The sequence below is a fragment of the Sinocyclocheilus grahami genome, unplaced genomic scaffold, assembly GCF_001515645.1.
Source record: "Sinocyclocheilus grahami isolate Dianchi unplaced genomic scaffold, SAMN03320097.WGS_v1.1 scaffold310.1, whole genome shotgun sequence".
Lineage (NCBI taxonomy): Eukaryota > Metazoa > Chordata > Actinopteri > Cypriniformes > Cyprinidae > Sinocyclocheilus > Sinocyclocheilus grahami.
In genome coordinates, this window is record NW_015505489.1 from 526,717 (window position 1) to 544,413 (window position 17,697).

The window sequence follows — 17,697 nt, forward strand, 5'->3', positions numbered from 1 at the left end:
GCTAAAGAGCTAGATATTAACTGGCATCTGAACATACCCTATCATTCCCAGTCATGTTCGGTAGCGGAACGTTTGTATCAGCGATATAATTAAATCTAGCATATTATTATTATTATTATTATAATTATTAAAATGATGAGTGGGCCCGGTGACGTTTTGCTCGACACCAAAAGAGTTTATTAGGTCAGTAAACGCAAGTCCTAATGCATCATTTGTATTATAAACGTGAAGTTAAAATCTCAGACAATTAGCGCTTTATCAACAATAACCAATAGGTCTGAGAGGAAATCTGCAAATTATTTTAGGAAATCTGTATATGGCCCTGGTGGTCTATACACAGTAGCCAGAGCAAGAGATACGATATATTTATTTTGCATATCTGACAGTGTAACATTAAGCAGAAGTATTTAGAATGAGTTAAACCGGTCTTCGGAGTAACATTGAGAGTATCACTATATATTGTTGCAACACCGCCGCCACGACCAGTCTGTCGGGGCTCATGCTTATAACAGTAGCTTGGTGGAGTAGACTCATTTAAACCAATATAATCATTTGATTTTAGCCAGGTTTCAGTCAAGCAGAGTACATCAAAGCTAGTATTTGTGATCATTTAATTTACAATAGCTGCTTTGGGTGCGAGTTATCTAATGTTTAGGAGCCCAAACTTTAAAAATCGTTTTTGTTCATTTATTTTAAATTTTTCTGGTTTAATCACAATCAGATTTTTTCTAGATCCTGCATTAAATTTATATTTTGACCTCACTATTCGGGGAACAGACACAGTCTTTATAGATTGTACAGCACAAGTACTTCTATCATTTAAGCGGGTAGAACAAAAATCATCAGGGCAGTTATTTGAGATTTGACTTACTAGTCATTTGGTGTGTAGCGTCCTGGAGATGTTGTCCGAAAAGGAGTTCTGCTCCGACTCTGCTGGGGTGCAGCGCAAAAAAGCCTAAGTAAAACAATGGTAATGTGTGTGAATAGAGTATTAGCAATGTAAGCGAGATTAGCGGCAACCATGCTGGCGATGATAGCGGGCTATTTGCTAATAGCGGACTCGGGGGAAATCAAAATAAAACTAGTCATAACAAGGCGCTCTGATCATTTTTGTTGTAGAATACGATCGGGGATATATTCACACGTTATAGAAACAAAAATTATGGTGCATAAAATTGATTTTAAGATAAAAAAATAGACGATAAATAATTAACTTGACAGAGCTCAAACTCAAAACACACGGCAGCAACAAACAGGAAGTGACGTGTGGGGATGGGGCGTCAGTGAATGACCAGCTAACATTAATTGACTAATCATATCAGCTGCACATGTGAAAGTGTGAATGAGTACTAGTCAGGTGAAATCACTATAATACTAATTAGATTGTAAGAGCAGACTGATTGCTATAAAAGGAGGGAAGAAGCGCTTCCAATCATTGTGTTCTTGTCTGGTTACATCCAAAGAAACACGTGCAGCCATCATCGGTTTGCATCAAATTGGCCTCACATGCAAGGAAATTGCTACAAAGAATATTGCACCTGAAAGAACCTTTTACCAGATCATCAAGAACTTCAAGGAGAGTGGTTCGACTGCAGTGAAGAAGTCTTCAGGATGTCCCAGAGTGCCCAGCATGCGCCAGGACTGTCTCCTCCTGAGGAGTCAGCTATGGAATCATGTCACCACTAGTGCAGAGCTTGCTCAGGAATGGCAGCAGGTTGGTGTCAGAGCATCTGCACGCACAGTGAGGCCAAGACTTTTGGACCACGGCCTGATGTCAAGAAGGGCAGCAAAGAAGCCACTTCTCTCCAAGAAAAACGTCATGGACAGACTGAAATTCTGCAGGACGTACAAGGATTGGAAAGCAGAAGACTGATGCAAAGTTATTTTCTCTGATGAAGCCCCTTTCCGACAGTTTGGGACATCTGGAAAATCGATCGTTCAGAGAAGAAAAGGTGAACGCTACCATGAGTCCTGTGTTGTGCCAACAGTGAAGCATCCTGAGACCATCCATGTGTGGGGTTGCTTTTCAACCAAGGGAGTGGGCTCTCTCATAATTCTGCCCAAAAACACTTCCATGAATAATGAATGGTATCAAAATGTCCTGCAAGAGCGACTTCTTTCAACGATCCATGAACAATTTGGTGATTATCCATGCATGATGGAGCACCATGTCACAAAGCAAGAGTGATAAAGAAGTGGCTCGAAGATCATTACATTGAAATGGCCAGGCAACTCCCCAGATCTCAATCTCATAGAGAACCTGTGGACAAGCTGAAGCCCACAAATTGTGAACTGTAGGTTATGAAGTACAAGGGTCAACACTGTAAATATTGACTCATTATATTTTTTGCCAATAAAAGCCTTTAAAAGTTATGATATGCTTATCATTGTTTGTTCAGTATACCATAGAAACATGTGGGAAAAATCTACAAATACTGAAGCAGCATAGTTTCTTACGTCACTGCCAAAATTTGAGTGGCGATAGAGAGGAAACGGACAACACAATAGCACCTTCAGATTCAGACAGTTCTGTTTCACTCTCATTGAGTTAAAAGCATCAGAATTTCCCATAAATGCATGTTGCTATTCAGCATTACATGCAGCAAAGCTTGATTTTGATAGCTCACCGTACATTACGCTAATACACGCATATCCTGTGACGTATAAGTCCCATATTCTGTGGCATATTTATGCAAGCAGTTTGATAGGTTTTTATCACTGATGTTCTATGATGTTTAACACACATACCTCATAATCTCAGAAAATGAACTTTAGTGTTTCTTGACCCTTTAAAACCTTTTTTTTTAAACCGTTATCCATCCTGTAAATTGCCAGGAAGTAATTTAAGTAAACATGTTTCCTGACAGCTCTCATACCATGAACAATGTTTGAATGACTAATTTACTCCATAATTCTGTTTTTTTTACACGCATATCCTGTGACGTATAAGTCCCATATTCTGTGGCATATTTATGTAAGCAGTTTGATAGGTTTTTATCACTGATGTTCTATGATGTTTAACACACATACCTCATAATCTCAGAAAATGAACTTTAGTGTTTCTTGACCCTTTAAAACCTTTTTTTTTTAAACCGTTATCCATCCTGTAAATTGCCAGGAAGTAATTTAAGTAAACATGTTTCCTGACAGCTCTCATACCATGAACAATGTTTGAATGACTAATTTACTCCATAATTCTGTTTTTTCTCTCTCTAAATATTACACTAATTACTCAGCAGGAACATCTGTGTTTGTGGAGGATGAAATACCTGTTTCCATTGTTGACATGGACATTCCAGTGACAACTATTGATGAAGTTTTTGAGGATGACCAGTGCAGCTTCAGTGAGTGTGAGGCAGATTTGCTATGCAGCTCTCAAAACATTACCAACCAATTGTGTGCACCATGTGAAGCTATACAAAACAAAAACAGCAATGCCTGCCTGATAGAGGAGAAACACAGAAGTCACAAGAGACTACACTCACAGTTGAGAAAACCATGAGTACACCTCGAACCAGCGAGAAGCCAACACAAAACACTAAGCTTATGGAAGAGAAACTGTACAATATGGAACAGAAGGCTGTCTTCAACTCTGAGACTAAGAGTAAAGCTGTAAATGAAGAATTAAATAGTCAGAGAGACATAGTATCACAGAAGTCCCAAAGTTTTGTGTGTCCTGCTGTTCAAAGGACTCAAAAGGTTCCTGACGAGAGACTGAAGACTGCACCTATGGTCCAGAGGTTCAGTACAGAGGCTGCTTATGACGAAAGGACACCTATTATCAGAATCCCAACAGCTCAGGATAAGATCACCCAGAGTTCCGTCTCTCACTTTGGAATGAAAACCTTCACAAACCAGCTGTGTCTCAGACCAAGCCTACAGGCTCTCTAGTCATAGGTACCATTAAGATTGATGAACAGGGCAACGTGGTTACACAAAAACAAATTTCCACTGGCCCAGAGAAAAATGTCAATCCCAATGTGGACGCTAATACAGAAACATCCCCATTGGACAAAGCCAAAACATTCTGGAGCACTGAAGAAAAGCAAGACCAATCAACTACGATCAACCGAGGGCCCATAGTAAACAACAGAGATACTGATGTGTTCAAACCCTCGATTGTGTCTGGAGTCTCTAAACTTTCAGTGAAAACACCTCCTGAGGAAACACACAAAGAGGTCATTATATTGGAAAGGAAGCCCATATCTGTAGTGGCAAGTAAGCCTTCATTCCCAGAGCCTGCAGAAAATCCCTCTTTCACAGCTGAAAGGCGAGATCTCTCTTTTCTTATACCCTCCAGAAGAACCTCCAGCCAATACATAGCTTCTGCCATTGCTAAAAATAATAGCATTCCCAACACTAAAACAGATATCAAGCAGGCACCATCAGAGTCCATTGTTGGTGTTCAAAAACCTGTCAGTCAACGGTTTAATAGTGAGGTTAGACTTACAATCATACACAAAACTGCTAATGCTTTCAAACCCCCCCAAAATTCAAGGCCTTCTTTTGGACACCCTAAACACCTGAAAAGTTACATCAGTCATGTTGCCGAAAAGCCAGCAAGTTCTGAGAGAATAAGCAGTGTTGAAAAAGGCACTCTGCTTGGGGAAGACAGAACCAAATCTCTTGAATCACATCCCTTAAATAACAAAATCCAGCCTTCTACACATATGTCTGCTCACATTAAACACACGGAGTCTTCCTCTGAAGAAGCCACACCAATCAATAAGTTCCCAGACACCTCCTCTGCCAGAGAGACGCCAACAGACACCACACGTCCACCACTTACAAAGAAGGCAGAGGTACACAAATCTGAGATTCCATATGATCCAAACCAGGCTAACTTGTTCGGACCAGTTAAGAAGTTCAAGCCTGTTACTTTTAAGCCTGAACAGAAGAACATTTCTATTCATAGCTTGCTTATGGAGGCCATACAGTCTGGAGAGTGCATTGAACAGCTCAGAAAGGTAAACTGTCAATCACAGCATGAAAGTAAATGTATCAGCTTTTTGGAATATCTTAAGATGGAATGTTTTTACAACTTTGTTAAAGATATTATGATTAAAGATTTTTAAAATTTTCAGGAATGAAAATGAGAATTTAATGTATTAAATCTGTCTAATGTCTTGCTTTTCACATTGTTCAGGTGTCTGGCTTGTCTACCAACTGCACAGTTAGGAAGCCAACTTACAATTATGCAGATAACGAGCATTCAGAACTTCTTTCCGCAATAAGAGCTCCAAACAACTCTGCCAGACTGAAGAAGGTAAGCTAAATATTAGTGACACTTAAGGTGTGGTAGGGTTGAAAAGCGGCAGAAATTTCTGGAAGCTTTCCGGAAATTTCAGAAAATTGTCAAAATGTTCCAAAAGTTTCCAAAAATTCAAGTTTATGGAAATTTACCAGATAATTTCTGCCCCTTTACAACTCTAAGGTGTGGTCACATTAGTGAAAATTTGTGGGCAAAGACACTGGAAATTTGCATCATCTTGAACCCAATGAGAAATCCTTGTGATTTTTTGGCTGAAATTCCAGATTTTGCCCAAAATTCTAGATTGTGCTGATTCTTACTGAAATAACTGAATTTTCATTTGCTAAATTTTGCACAGCAACGGTAAATGTGAGCACATCTTTTTGTGGACAACAATGTGACACTTACTTTTACACTTACCTTTGTACTGTGAAATTCTGCAGGCAAAAAAAGGATGGACCAGATGTTATGTGCAAACAGGTTTTTTTTATGCTGCACTCTAAATCTTTGAACAGTGCTATTAAAAAAGAAGTGGCTGAGTAAGCACTGCTTGAATTCCTCATTCATTGTGAATGTTAGCAGGGTGGCCGCAGTTCCTTATCATGAAAAGTCTGACTTTTTCCGTGTTTAAGAGCTATAATCGGGTCCCCGGTGCATCTACCAACCCAGGAAACATGAAAAAGATTAACCCTGTAACTTTATTTTGGTAAGCCTCTTTCTGCAAGCGTTTGAAAAAATGAGCGCGTCAGATTTCGCTCCCTGTGTGACATGGCAAATGGATCTTATTATAATATCACTGCCCCTCAATCTGCACGTTTCCACCCACGGCACCGCAATTCTGTTTTCGCATAATTCGCAAGCGACAACGGTGTACCAGTTCTAACGCCATGGCAAAAGTTTGAGCAAAGCATGCTAACTGTTCTATCAGTAGCTGCACAAACAAGCACAGAACACTATTTAGAGTCCCAGCCTCAGAGGAGACAAGAGAGCAGTGGATTTATTTATTTACTGTGTATTACGCTGCTGCCACACAGATCTAATATAAGCATGCAATTTCTTTCCCAGCTGTTTGGATATGTGTGCTTTGGATGTGTGCGCTCAGAAAACCCTATATCAGAAGTTTAATCTAATGTGGCTTTAAAACACATGATTTCAGCACGATAGACATGATAATCAAAACCAAACAGAAGGTTTTTTAAAAAATTTTATTAGAGTATCTTTTGTTACGAGCTGTAAAGGCACAGTCCTATTCTGAAAAAGGGGGCGAGGAGCAGCAGCTCATTTGCATTTAAAGAGATAAGCACTAAAACAGTGTTTCTGCTTCCACTCAAAATAGGCATTTTCAAAATAATATAATAAATGATCTGTGGAATATTTTGAGCTGAAACTTATGCGTAGCGCATACGCCGGTGAGTATATGCTAGTCTCGTGAAAACCAACGTTTGTTTACAGGAGCAAAGGAAGCAAAGTTTCCTTACTCCAGCAAAGGAAAACCAGTTTCCTCTTGGCTTATATCGAAATCCTCCGACATTTTTCTTTACAAATCCTCATTTTGTACTTCTAATTCGTGACCGGTGTTTTGTTTTGTTTTGTTCTCTCCTCTCTGCTTGCGCATTCGTCACTTCTCACCGGCGCATTTGCCACACATACGTCCTACGTCATCCAGCTGGAATGAACGTGCATACAACAGCGGAAGCTAGAGATTACGGTTTATAATGTTTTAAATATGGATATTTTTCGTACAAAAAAACATTGATTCGCTACAGGAGGCCTTTATTATTGAAGATTTATTCCCCCGCTGTAGTTAGTAGTTACTGCGTCATCAGAGAGAATTGCAGTAGAATACAGGTCTAATTTGAAAAATAAATAAATTACAGCTCTAACTAGCTAGCTGACCTGCCTCCTAGCTATTTTAAATGGGTTAATGCAAGTTTACTTTACTTGATACGTACACCACCAAAAATCTTGGTGACGCGGTGCTTTTGTGGGAATATTTTGTATGGGATATTGTCTACTGATATGAAAAGTTCACTGTATATCGTAATAATAAAATATTGCTGTCAAAAATGCTGTTTGTTTTCTTTTTACATTAAACACATTAAATATTATATATACGCATGTAATATAATGTGTATTTCCATCACAAGTTTGGTCTTAAATTTTACATGAGGTGGTATTAAAAAAGTTTAAATTTTTAAGTTAAATTTAACTTGTTCAGGATCAGGAAACAGTCCTCCATAAAATGTGCTGCACACATCTGAATACTTGGGTTGAACTGTTCTGGAACAGTGTTGTAAATACAACTTGACAACCACTGATTTCTAGTCATGTCCTCTTTTGCAAGGCCAAACAAAGTAGTTTCGCTTTCACAACGAAACACACGGCGGGCTTGAGTGAGGAACGGCCGGCGGGCTTGCGCCAACCACATGTGATGACCCCGGGCTGGACTCCGCTTCGTCCATGGTGAAAGCCGACCAGCACGGATCAGCTCTAGGCTCGACGAAGTGGATATCGTCCTCTTTTGGAAGGTCAAACAAAGTAGTTTCTCTTTCACAACGAAACACACAGCGTCTTCACGACATGGCGGCAGCAACAATACTACAGCGAGAATAAAAGTTACGCCTTCTTTCTTTGCGTGACCATTTGGGGGGCATTATACAAATCTTCCCACATCGTGACGTAGACATGTGGGGGCGTGTTAGAACGAGCAGTTTTAGGTAGGCGTGGTTAACTCTTAACTTTTATAAAGAATATCTCTTTGGATTTGAGACTTTAGTCTTTGCAACTTTACAGATCTTCTTTATGCACCATGAGCTTGTAACACTTCAAAGAGAAAGGAAAAATTGAAATCGCATCATATGACCCCTTTAAGTTAACTATAAATGCCATGTCATTGTCGTACTTCTAGACCAAATCAGGAGCAGCTAAGGAGTTGGAGCTGATCAGGAAACTTGAGGAGGACAGAAATGTCCAGAGAGATGATATCTCACCTCCTCCCACTTCTTCTGCTGCCTTTGTGCCATCCCCACCTCCACCTTCAGCTCCAGTCAAGACCCCTCTAGTGCTGCCTGCTGGAGGAAACTCAGAGTCTGCCCGAGAGGCTCTTCTGGAGGCCATTCGCTCAGGCTCTGGGGCTCAACATCTGAAGAAGGTAAGAGGCTCATTACAGCCCAAGCTTGTTTTAAAGAAACCATATAGGAGAAATGTCTAAAAAAAAATAGATTTGAGATAAATTTACTACTTTTGGTATTTTACCACAAATTTTCCACAAATTTTGCAGGCCCGAGAGGCTCTTCTGGAGGCCATTCGCTCAGGCTCTGGGGCTCAACATCTGAAGAAGGTAAGAGGCTCATTACAGCCCAAGCTTGTTTTAAAGAAACCATATAGGAGAAATGTCTAAAAAAAATAGATTTTAGATAAATTTACTACTTTTGGTATTTTACCACTAATTTTCCACAAATTTTGCAGCTTAATGATTTTTTACATTAATTTATGTGGAGTTTGTTTGAAAGTTGGTAACACCAAAGACAGTAACACCAGAGATACCATCATACGGATTAAATTGCATTCAAAACATTTATCTCTTGAATAAAAGACAAAAATATTACAACTTAAAACTTTCAATTACACAGGTCCCTGTCACACAGACAAGACGGCAAGTGAATGGGAGACTTGGCACCATCCAGACAACATCACCACTTTCTTATGGACACTAGAAACCTTCACTGGATCACCGTTTGGGTTTACCCATCGCCAAATCTGGTGTTTAAGCATACATTCTTTATTTATAGTGATATGCTGCTTCACATCCATGCCAATACTAATTTGTCTAGTTTCAGGCAGTTTATGTCTTGTTACTGAAATTCTAATGATGACAGTGTAGTTCTTTGTTAATGCTGCTTTGAGTTAGATTTTTTTCTCTCTCTCATATGTCTGCCTGACTTCTATATCTCTATCAGTATTATACCTGAATATATTATGCAGGTATTTGCTGTTGCATAACAGTATAAGGTGGTGGGCTGCAATTGAATCCACCTGCCAACCACAACAGTCTATGGCTTTTTGATATTTATTTTTTAAAGGAACACTAAGTGGTAAAATGGAAAACACTGAGATATTTTTATTTAATCAATATTATAAAGGTGTTTCTTTAAATGTTTTGTTATTTTGTTATATATAGATTTTGATAATTAGATCACAATCTATTTTCATTAGAAAAGTGGACTAGAAACGAACCATTCTTGACACTCTTATTTTTGAAGCATTGTACAGTAGATACACATGCCGTATATTTGACCAATACTAATGCACTTTCTCTAACACAGATTCATTTGAAAGCCTTGTAGATACTGTATGATTGGACATAATGTAATCAATTCCTTTTCACCAGTCTGCTGAACAGCTGTGATCTAGAGCTATCATGGTGATTCAGCTTTAATTTATTCCATTGCGAAAATCCTACACTACTATAATTAGAGTAAATTGTTTAATATATTTACACGTTGTAAATATATTTATGTTGTTAGCATTATAGACTATATGACAGGTCTGTACAGTGGCAATCTTATTGAATAAATTACTTGAGTATAAGTCGACAGGTGATTATTTTGTAAAACATATACCTGACAATAATATAGTAAGTTTCAAATCTGACACTAAAGCATTAGTGTAATGAAAAGATTTTTAAATAATGCTTTTGTAATGTCATTTTTTTATTGCAGCACAAACTGAATCAAACTTGTAAATCAATAAAAAAAATTTAAAAAAAATTATAGACTATATGACAGGTCTGTACAGTGGCAATCTTATTGAATAAATTACTTGAGTATAAGTCGACAGGTGATTATTTTGTAAAACATATACCTGACACTAATATAGTAAGTTTCAAATCTGACACTAAAGCATTAGTGTAATGAAAAGATTTTTAAATAATGCTTTTGTAATGTCATTTTTTTTATTGCAGCACAAACTGAATCAAACTTGTAAATCAATAAAAAAAAAAAATATATATACAGGCTTTCTTTACATTGCTTTTACATTGCATTGAGAAATAACAAATTGTATGCATATACTCTAAAAGGATTGGCTGCAGGACTTTTTACATTTTCAATTGTTTTACAATTTCAGTTTCAATTATAATTGTTTAGTCTAGATGCCACTGGCATTGTTTGTAATTTTGCAATGATTGTCATAAATAAAACATAAGCAATAAGCTGCAGACAAGTGCAGAGGACTCAAAATAACACAACTTAATAAATTAATTGTAAAAAGTCTGAAAAATGCCAAAATAAATGTATATTTCAATCCAGTTTCAAAATTGATATGGTGTGAGACTGACTAAAACACATTGCCACACTGTGACCAGTACCCAGTCACAATACTGTATAGGTTTTGAAGTATGTTATGTTAGGTTTTCATTTAAAAAAGCTTGCCGGCATATAGGACAGCATTTTAAAGCACTAGTACATGATTCTGAAGGTTCATCTCCTGTCAGGAAAAACTGGCTTGTCTTGCAAGATTATATACCTCTTGCACCATGTCTTCGTTTATCATTCAACTTGTTTGTCTTGTTCTCCAGCTGACAACAGTTCAGGCATATGTTTGGACAATTGCCATGAAACCGTTGCATTCTCCATATGATGAACAAAAAGGCTTTCCAGGGCAGCCCTTACTGGCTTGGTAGCTTAAGATTGATTATACAGCCGATGATGGTTAACAACTTTCCCTTGAGCCTGATTGAAATGATAAGATACACAAAACGGTTGGATGAGGATTGAAATCACAGTGGTTCCCACTATTAAGAAATCGCTTATTCTTTTAATCTATATCTATTAATATATCTCTTTAATCTATTAAGTCTTCTCACTCTATAATCAGTATAACCAGATAATATATATTATTGTGTTTTTTTTTTATTGCAATCCACAGAGAAGTCAAAAGTTGTGGGAACTCTGGGAAACTCTAAAATTGATTTGAAAGTTACAGTATGTCCTCCTGTAATGGTATTATTGGTTCTCTAGCATTCTTGCTTGAAAGGCTTGTAAGTGCACACTTCAGCTAAAATCAAACAAATTTACAGTAAGTCAGACCAGTTAGTCAGATGTTTTACAGAAAGTTGTAGTTAATTAGCTTTGGTCTGGCTTAAGTCTACCTGACTTGAGGCTGAGGAAACCCCAAACTGTCAGGTTTGGCAAGGTATGGATCGATCTCTCACGGTCTTGTTAGGGCATCAACTTAATGCCCACACAGACCTCTATCAAAAGCCATACGCAAACTAATGGTTATGAAGTTTTACCAAAGGTAGAGATGCCTTTACTGGCAATGATCAGATCAGATCCTAGTAAGCCTGTTTCTTGGAACTGGAATTAATTATGGTTTTATGAAATCCAGCAAGCTATTAATAGACCTTTAATTACAGCCAACTCATTACAGACAGACTCTCCAGTGTTATCATTTGCTGTTTCGCTCAATCCGCATCATAAAAAGTGTTATCCATTATGCAAGCGTTTTCTGTCTTGTCTGACAAACTGCAATTTAGACCCACTAATTTGTTAGTTTCTAAGAGCATATTTAATAGTCTATTTATGTTGGGCAAATGCAAAAGTCCCCTTTCAAAAATATTCCTTGTATCTAAGAGAGGTCTGTTGATATGCACTACCATGCCTCATTCGGCATCATAAACCATCTTCTCTTTCTTATATTAATGTGTCATTACATATTTTGGCAGAGCCTGTGTGCTCTGAGGGTTGTGGGCTGGAGGCTAGAGCACTGTCTGTCTCTGGGCAGGCTCCTCCTCATCCTGATGGGGTAATCCCCTCTATGGCGGATGGCAGTAAATTCTTTCCCTCCCACAATCCCTCTGTTGGTCAGAATTCCGGCTCGTTTGTGGCCAATCTGATATGCGTTACGAATCTGCAAAATGACTGTTTGCTTCCAAACTGGGGAAGCCATTAGTATAGGAAAACAAAACTCTGAAGAAATTAGATCAAAGGTCACAGTGATATATTTTATATGTGAGAGAGGCATCAATATTGTACAATCATTTATGGAAGTGGATCAGCAGGTATTTGAATCTGTCCTTCTCATGACAAATGCTAGAAACTTGGCTTTCTGAGGAAAGATTGCTATCAAATAGCACACCTAGGTTCCTAACTGATGACGAAGAATTGACAGAGCAGCCATCACGTCTTAGAGAGTATTCTAGGTTATTATATGCAGAGTTTTTAGGTCCTATAATTAACACCTCTGTTTTTTCAGTAGCAGTAAGAAATTATTCATCATCCAGTTTTTTACTCTGCATTTTACTATACACGACTATGCATTCCGCAAGTTTTTCAAATTGGTATGTTTCGCCGGGCTGCGAAGAAATATAGAGCTGAGTATCATCAGCATAACAGTGAAAGCTAACACCGTGCTTCCTGATGATATCTCCCAAGGGTAACATGTAAAGTGTGAAGAGTAACGGCCCTAGTACTGAGCCTTGAGGTACTCCATACTGCACTTGTGATCGATGTGATACCTCTTCATTCACTGCTACGAATTGATGGCGGTCATATAAGTACGATTTAAACCATGCTAATGCACTTCCATTAATGCCAACAAAGTTTTCTAGTCTATGCAAGAGAATGATGTGGTCAATAGTGTCGAACGCAGCGCTAAGATCCAATAGCACTAATAGAGAGATACAAGCACAATCAGATGATAAGAGCAGGTCATTTGTTATTCTAACGAGAGCAGTCTCAGTACTATGATATGGTCTAAATCCTGACTGGAAATCATCACAGATACCATTTGTCTCTAAGAAGGAATATAACTGTGAGGATACTACCTTTTCTAGTATCTTGGACAGAAAAAGGAGATTTGAGATCGGTCTTTAATTAACTAGTTCTTTGGGGTCAAGTTGTACAGCTTTGACCTATGGAAATCACATAGGACTGAGTTTATTTGACATTTCAGAGGATTAAATGGTTGAAAGTATATTTGATTAAGTAACTAAACTTAATAGGCCAACATATTTGAGTTACAGTGGAATAGAGCACAGATCAACTATACTATCTGCTATACAGGTAAGCAGTTATAATCTTCTTTTAAAATGAGCTTTCACCCAAACTGCATAAAAACAGATGCGTGTTGCCCTAAAGCAGCTTCCCAAATGGGGGTTAATGAGGGAACTACAGGGGGTTTGTAAGATGATGAAAAGCTTAATAATTATTTATAATAAATGTAAAATAAAAATAACTGTTTTTCATTATTATAATTTTCAAATATTCATTTTATACTGTATGTTAAAACACTTAAGACAAATTACTACTACTACTATTATAATCAGCATCAGATCACTGTAAACATACAAATGTGTTGTTGAATTATTACAACATTAAATTAAAGTAAATATTTTACCTCTAAGGAGTTCAGCTGATAAAAAGTTTGGGAACTCCTGCTTTCATCTTGGAAGCAAACAACGTGGAAGGATGAGAACTGTATAGTTCCAAAAGGGGGTTTTCACAGCAATGCCATTTTTACTTTCTAAAAATAACCTTTTTGTTTAGCATGAAGAGCAATCTGAAGAACCTTTTTCCACTACATATAGCACCCTTATTGCAATGGATGTTAAGGGTTCTTCATGGAACCCTTGATGTCAACAAAGAGCTTTCATTTTTAAGAGTGGATGCTAAAACTTGAATAGTCTCATATACAAAAGCTTGACATCAGATAGAAATCACAGATGTTTGAATGCATTTACAGAACATTTCCAGAGGCGGACAGTAACTAAGTACATTTACTTGAGTATTGTACTTACAGGTGCATCTCAATAAATTAGAATGACGTGGAAAAGTTAATTTATTTCAGTAATTCAACTCAAATTGTTAATTAAATTCAATGCACACAGACTGAAGTAGTTTAAATCGTTGGTTCTTTTAATTGTGATGATTTTGGCTCACATTTAACAAAAACCCACCAGTTCACTATCTCAACAAATTAGAATATGGTGACATGCCAATCAGCTAATCAACTCAAAACACCTGCAAAGGTTTTCTGAGCCTTCAAAATGGTCTCTCAGTTAAAGTAGAAAGTCGTTAGCAGCTTTGAAAGTCAGTAGGTGATTTTTCTTCTTCTCTAAAACGGGACTTTCTTTTATCAGACAGTTTATCAGTGATTTCCCAGCATTTTTTGAGCACTGACCAGTTCCAAATGTGATATATATTTACAACAATTCAATAATAAGAAGTTAATATTGTGGTTTATATTAGACACAATATTGTCTGATTTTGCTAAATTGTGTAAGTGAAAATTTTACCTATAAAGCCACAGAAGAACTGTTGTACGTCTCCTAATAAAACACAAAAGGTGTTTGACTGAAGCAGCACTGCACAGACCATTCGGTGTGTGACATCAAAGTACAGCGAGAGCGATTAGAGCGATCAGCATTTTTTTACATTTTTTGTTTTGATGTCAAATAAGTCTTGCTGTTTTGCATTTTTGTTAAAGCAGTGTTGTTGTTGTAAAGTTACACAGCTACAGTTGTGTTGCTGGGTTTTTAAAGCAGGTTTGATTTTTTTTTATTTTCTTCCTTATCAGTCTGTATTTACAGCAATTTCACTGTCCGCTCTGTTCAAATGTGGATGAATAGTAACACATAGATGTGTTCAGAGCTGTGTGAGATCACTACCATCCTGCTTTTGTGGGGGTGGGTAGGGGTGTTAAATAATTTTTTTGTTTAGTTTTTTCCCCTTAGGTTTTTAACATTCTAAAAGCTCTTTATTCCAAAGATACTACAAGCTAGTCAGTGTATTCAGTAGGTGTAATGTATTGTAAGTTGCTACAGAGGTATTGCAAGTATTACATACAATAATAATAATAAAACAGTTCATTGACATAAATAAGGAAATTGTTACGGGGCGAACGAGATGTGAGACGTGCGGATCCATCTGCAAAGCTTTTATTTAAAAGCGTGGTCATAAAAACAGGCAAGATTCGGACAATAGCAAACAGGTATATTGAGGGCAAGACAAAACAGCGAACGTTATCCAGAGGGCTTGACAAGAGGGGAAATTCAATAACACGAGCAGTAGTACAGGCGAGGTGCAAACACAGTCCGAAACAGCAGGCAAAGGGTTAATCCAAGATAAACAGGCAAAAATCAGGTAACACGGGAAAGCAGGCAAGACAAGACTATGACTAGGAACTAAGGACTAGAAACTAGGGCAGGAAACTGGCTCTGTAATGTGCTACCACTAGGAGAGCGATAAACGCACACAATACTCTGCGTTGAATGGTGGTGTGAGACTGATTTATATAGTGTGTGTTATTGGTAGCAGCTGTGTGTGATTGGTTTCAGGTGAGCTTGTGATTAGTGCAGTGGAGTATGGAAAATGTAGTCCAGGGTGATGTGTAACAGTCTGTGTGGTGTGAGAGTCAATATCATGGGAGGAACAGAAGACCTCCACGGCGGAGCAGACAGAGCAGAAACCCACCAGAGCGGAGCAGATGGGACAGAAGACCAGCAGAGCATAGCCAAAGACCACCACGACAGAGCAGATGGAGCATTGGCCCACCAGAGCGTGTCGGCAGACCAGAGTGATCAGGAACCCATGGCAGGGACTGAGGCCTAGGGAAAACTGAAACATAGGAGACAGACAGACGTGACTCTGGAGGATCAGCTGTGACGTGACGAGGCTCTGGCAGATCAGCCGTGACTCGACTTGACTCATGATGATCAGTTGTGACTCGACTTGACTCATGACGATCAATGGTAACTTGACTTGATTCATGAAGATTAGCTGTGACAAAACAGGGCGCTGTTGTGTCCACCATTTTACGCCATTACACAAGAGGACTTGGTGTCATGTTTCTCCGCAACACCCACCGTGAACACGAAGTCGACACACAGCAGAGCAAAATCCAAAATATAGCTTAGAGAAGAACAGGGACCCTCACGGGTTAATCGTGACTTTAAAGGTTAATTTACTCCATCACAAAAAAAGTCTAAGTACACAATCTGGCAGATCAGAATAACACGCAATGTCCAGATACTCTTGAATATAGCCTTCAAGCGGGTGTGTGCCCTGCTTTAAGGCTAATAAGACCTGGACTTGACTGAGACCTGGATTCGTCCAGAAGACTCAGCCACCCCAGCTGCTCTTTAGTGTCCATACCTGGCCAATGTCCACATGAAAAGCTGCTGGATCCTTGTGAGGCCGAGTATTCTGTTACGGGGAGAACGAGACATGAGACGTGCGGATCCATCTGCAAAGCTTTTATTTAAAGGCGTGGTCATAAAAACAGGCAAGGTTCTGACAATTAAGTACTTTTAAAAGTAAGTACTTCTGTACTTTTACTTAAGAAAATCTGTCTTTACAACTTTTACTTGTAATGGAGTAATATTTGACCAGCAGTATCTGTGCTTTCACTTAAGTAATGGAGTTGTGTACTTTGTCTGCCTCTGAATATTTCTGACAGAAAACTAATTATAATTGGTTGAATAACATAAAGGGGCCAACATACACTTTATGAAATTAAAATTGTGACTTTTTGTTACATTAGTTTTTTTGTCTGTATAGTATACTCTTGAAAGTTGTAAAAGAGAGCATACACATTTAAAATGTACAATTTTATTATTGCAGAAAATAATGATGCTTGTTGCAATCCCATGCATATAGCCTCTGCCTCATAATATACCTACTTCTGAATGGCAGTAACAAGTACCAAATCATGGTACATGACTGTGATGTAAAGTAAACAACATATATGCACTCGTCAACTCTTTTTATATGGGGTCTTTAAAACTTAGAACCAAACAGATTCTTACAGCATGATGCCATCATAGTAGAACATTTTTTCCACAAGACCTTCTTCATCTCTAGCTGCACAGAAAGCAATCAGTGTCCTGTGGATTTGAAGAAACCAGAATACAATACACTGTTCTGAAGAACATGATTTCCAAAGAATACAGCCAACCAAAGATCCTTATACAACCACCGCAACAAAATTGGTTCTTAAGAAAACAAGGATTAATTGGTGAATGTGCTTCAGAAACATTGCCGAATTTTTATTTATGTGTGTATAACAATTTGCAACTTGTGTAAAATCTTGTGACCAGCCTCTTGTTCTGCAGTGGCCTTGTCTTCTGATAATTACTGTAAATGTATCACAGAGTCAATTAGCTATTTGATTTAATGGTTACTCTTATCATTCTCATGCCATCAGCCTTTTCAAAAATATCTGCTTACCTAGGAGGCATGATAACAGAAAGGAACTGGCAAAGTCTGCAAGACAAGACTTCTGTGTGCTTCAATGGGCAAAATAAAATGGGGTGTCATTTTCTTTGATTACTCATACACTTGCACTTGTGTTTTTTTTTCTTTCTTTCTCAAAATGTCTAGTGCTTTGACTGTCTTAATGAATGACTTTGATAACTGCTCAGTATTAAACCAGTGAATAAATTC

At 38.0% G+C, this 17,697-nt stretch overlaps 1 protein-coding gene and 1 long non-coding RNA gene across 2 annotated transcripts; both read left to right on the top strand.

The window, feature by feature from the left end:
* Positions 1 to 3,856: 3,856 nt before the first annotated feature.
* On the top strand, positions 3,857 to 8,462 carry LOC107601654 (protein cordon-bleu-like). The gene is made up of 3 exons (XM_016293910.1): positions 3,857 to 4,967; positions 5,147 to 5,266; positions 8,160 to 8,462. Exons 1-3 carry the CDS (start codon positions 4,671 to 4,673, stop codon positions 8,460 to 8,462), a joined length of 720 nt encoding a protein of 239 aa, XP_016149396.1. The 5' UTR covers positions 3,857 to 4,670.
* Positions 8,463 to 8,530: 68 nt separating this feature from the next.
* On the top strand, positions 8,531 to 10,211 carry LOC107601669 (uncharacterized). Its single transcript, XR_001610965.1, has 3 exons — positions 8,531 to 8,591; positions 8,884 to 9,797; positions 10,039 to 10,211. It is a non-coding gene; the product is annotated as an uncharacterized lncRNA (long non-coding RNA).
* Positions 10,212 to 17,697: the final 7,486 nt, after the last annotated feature.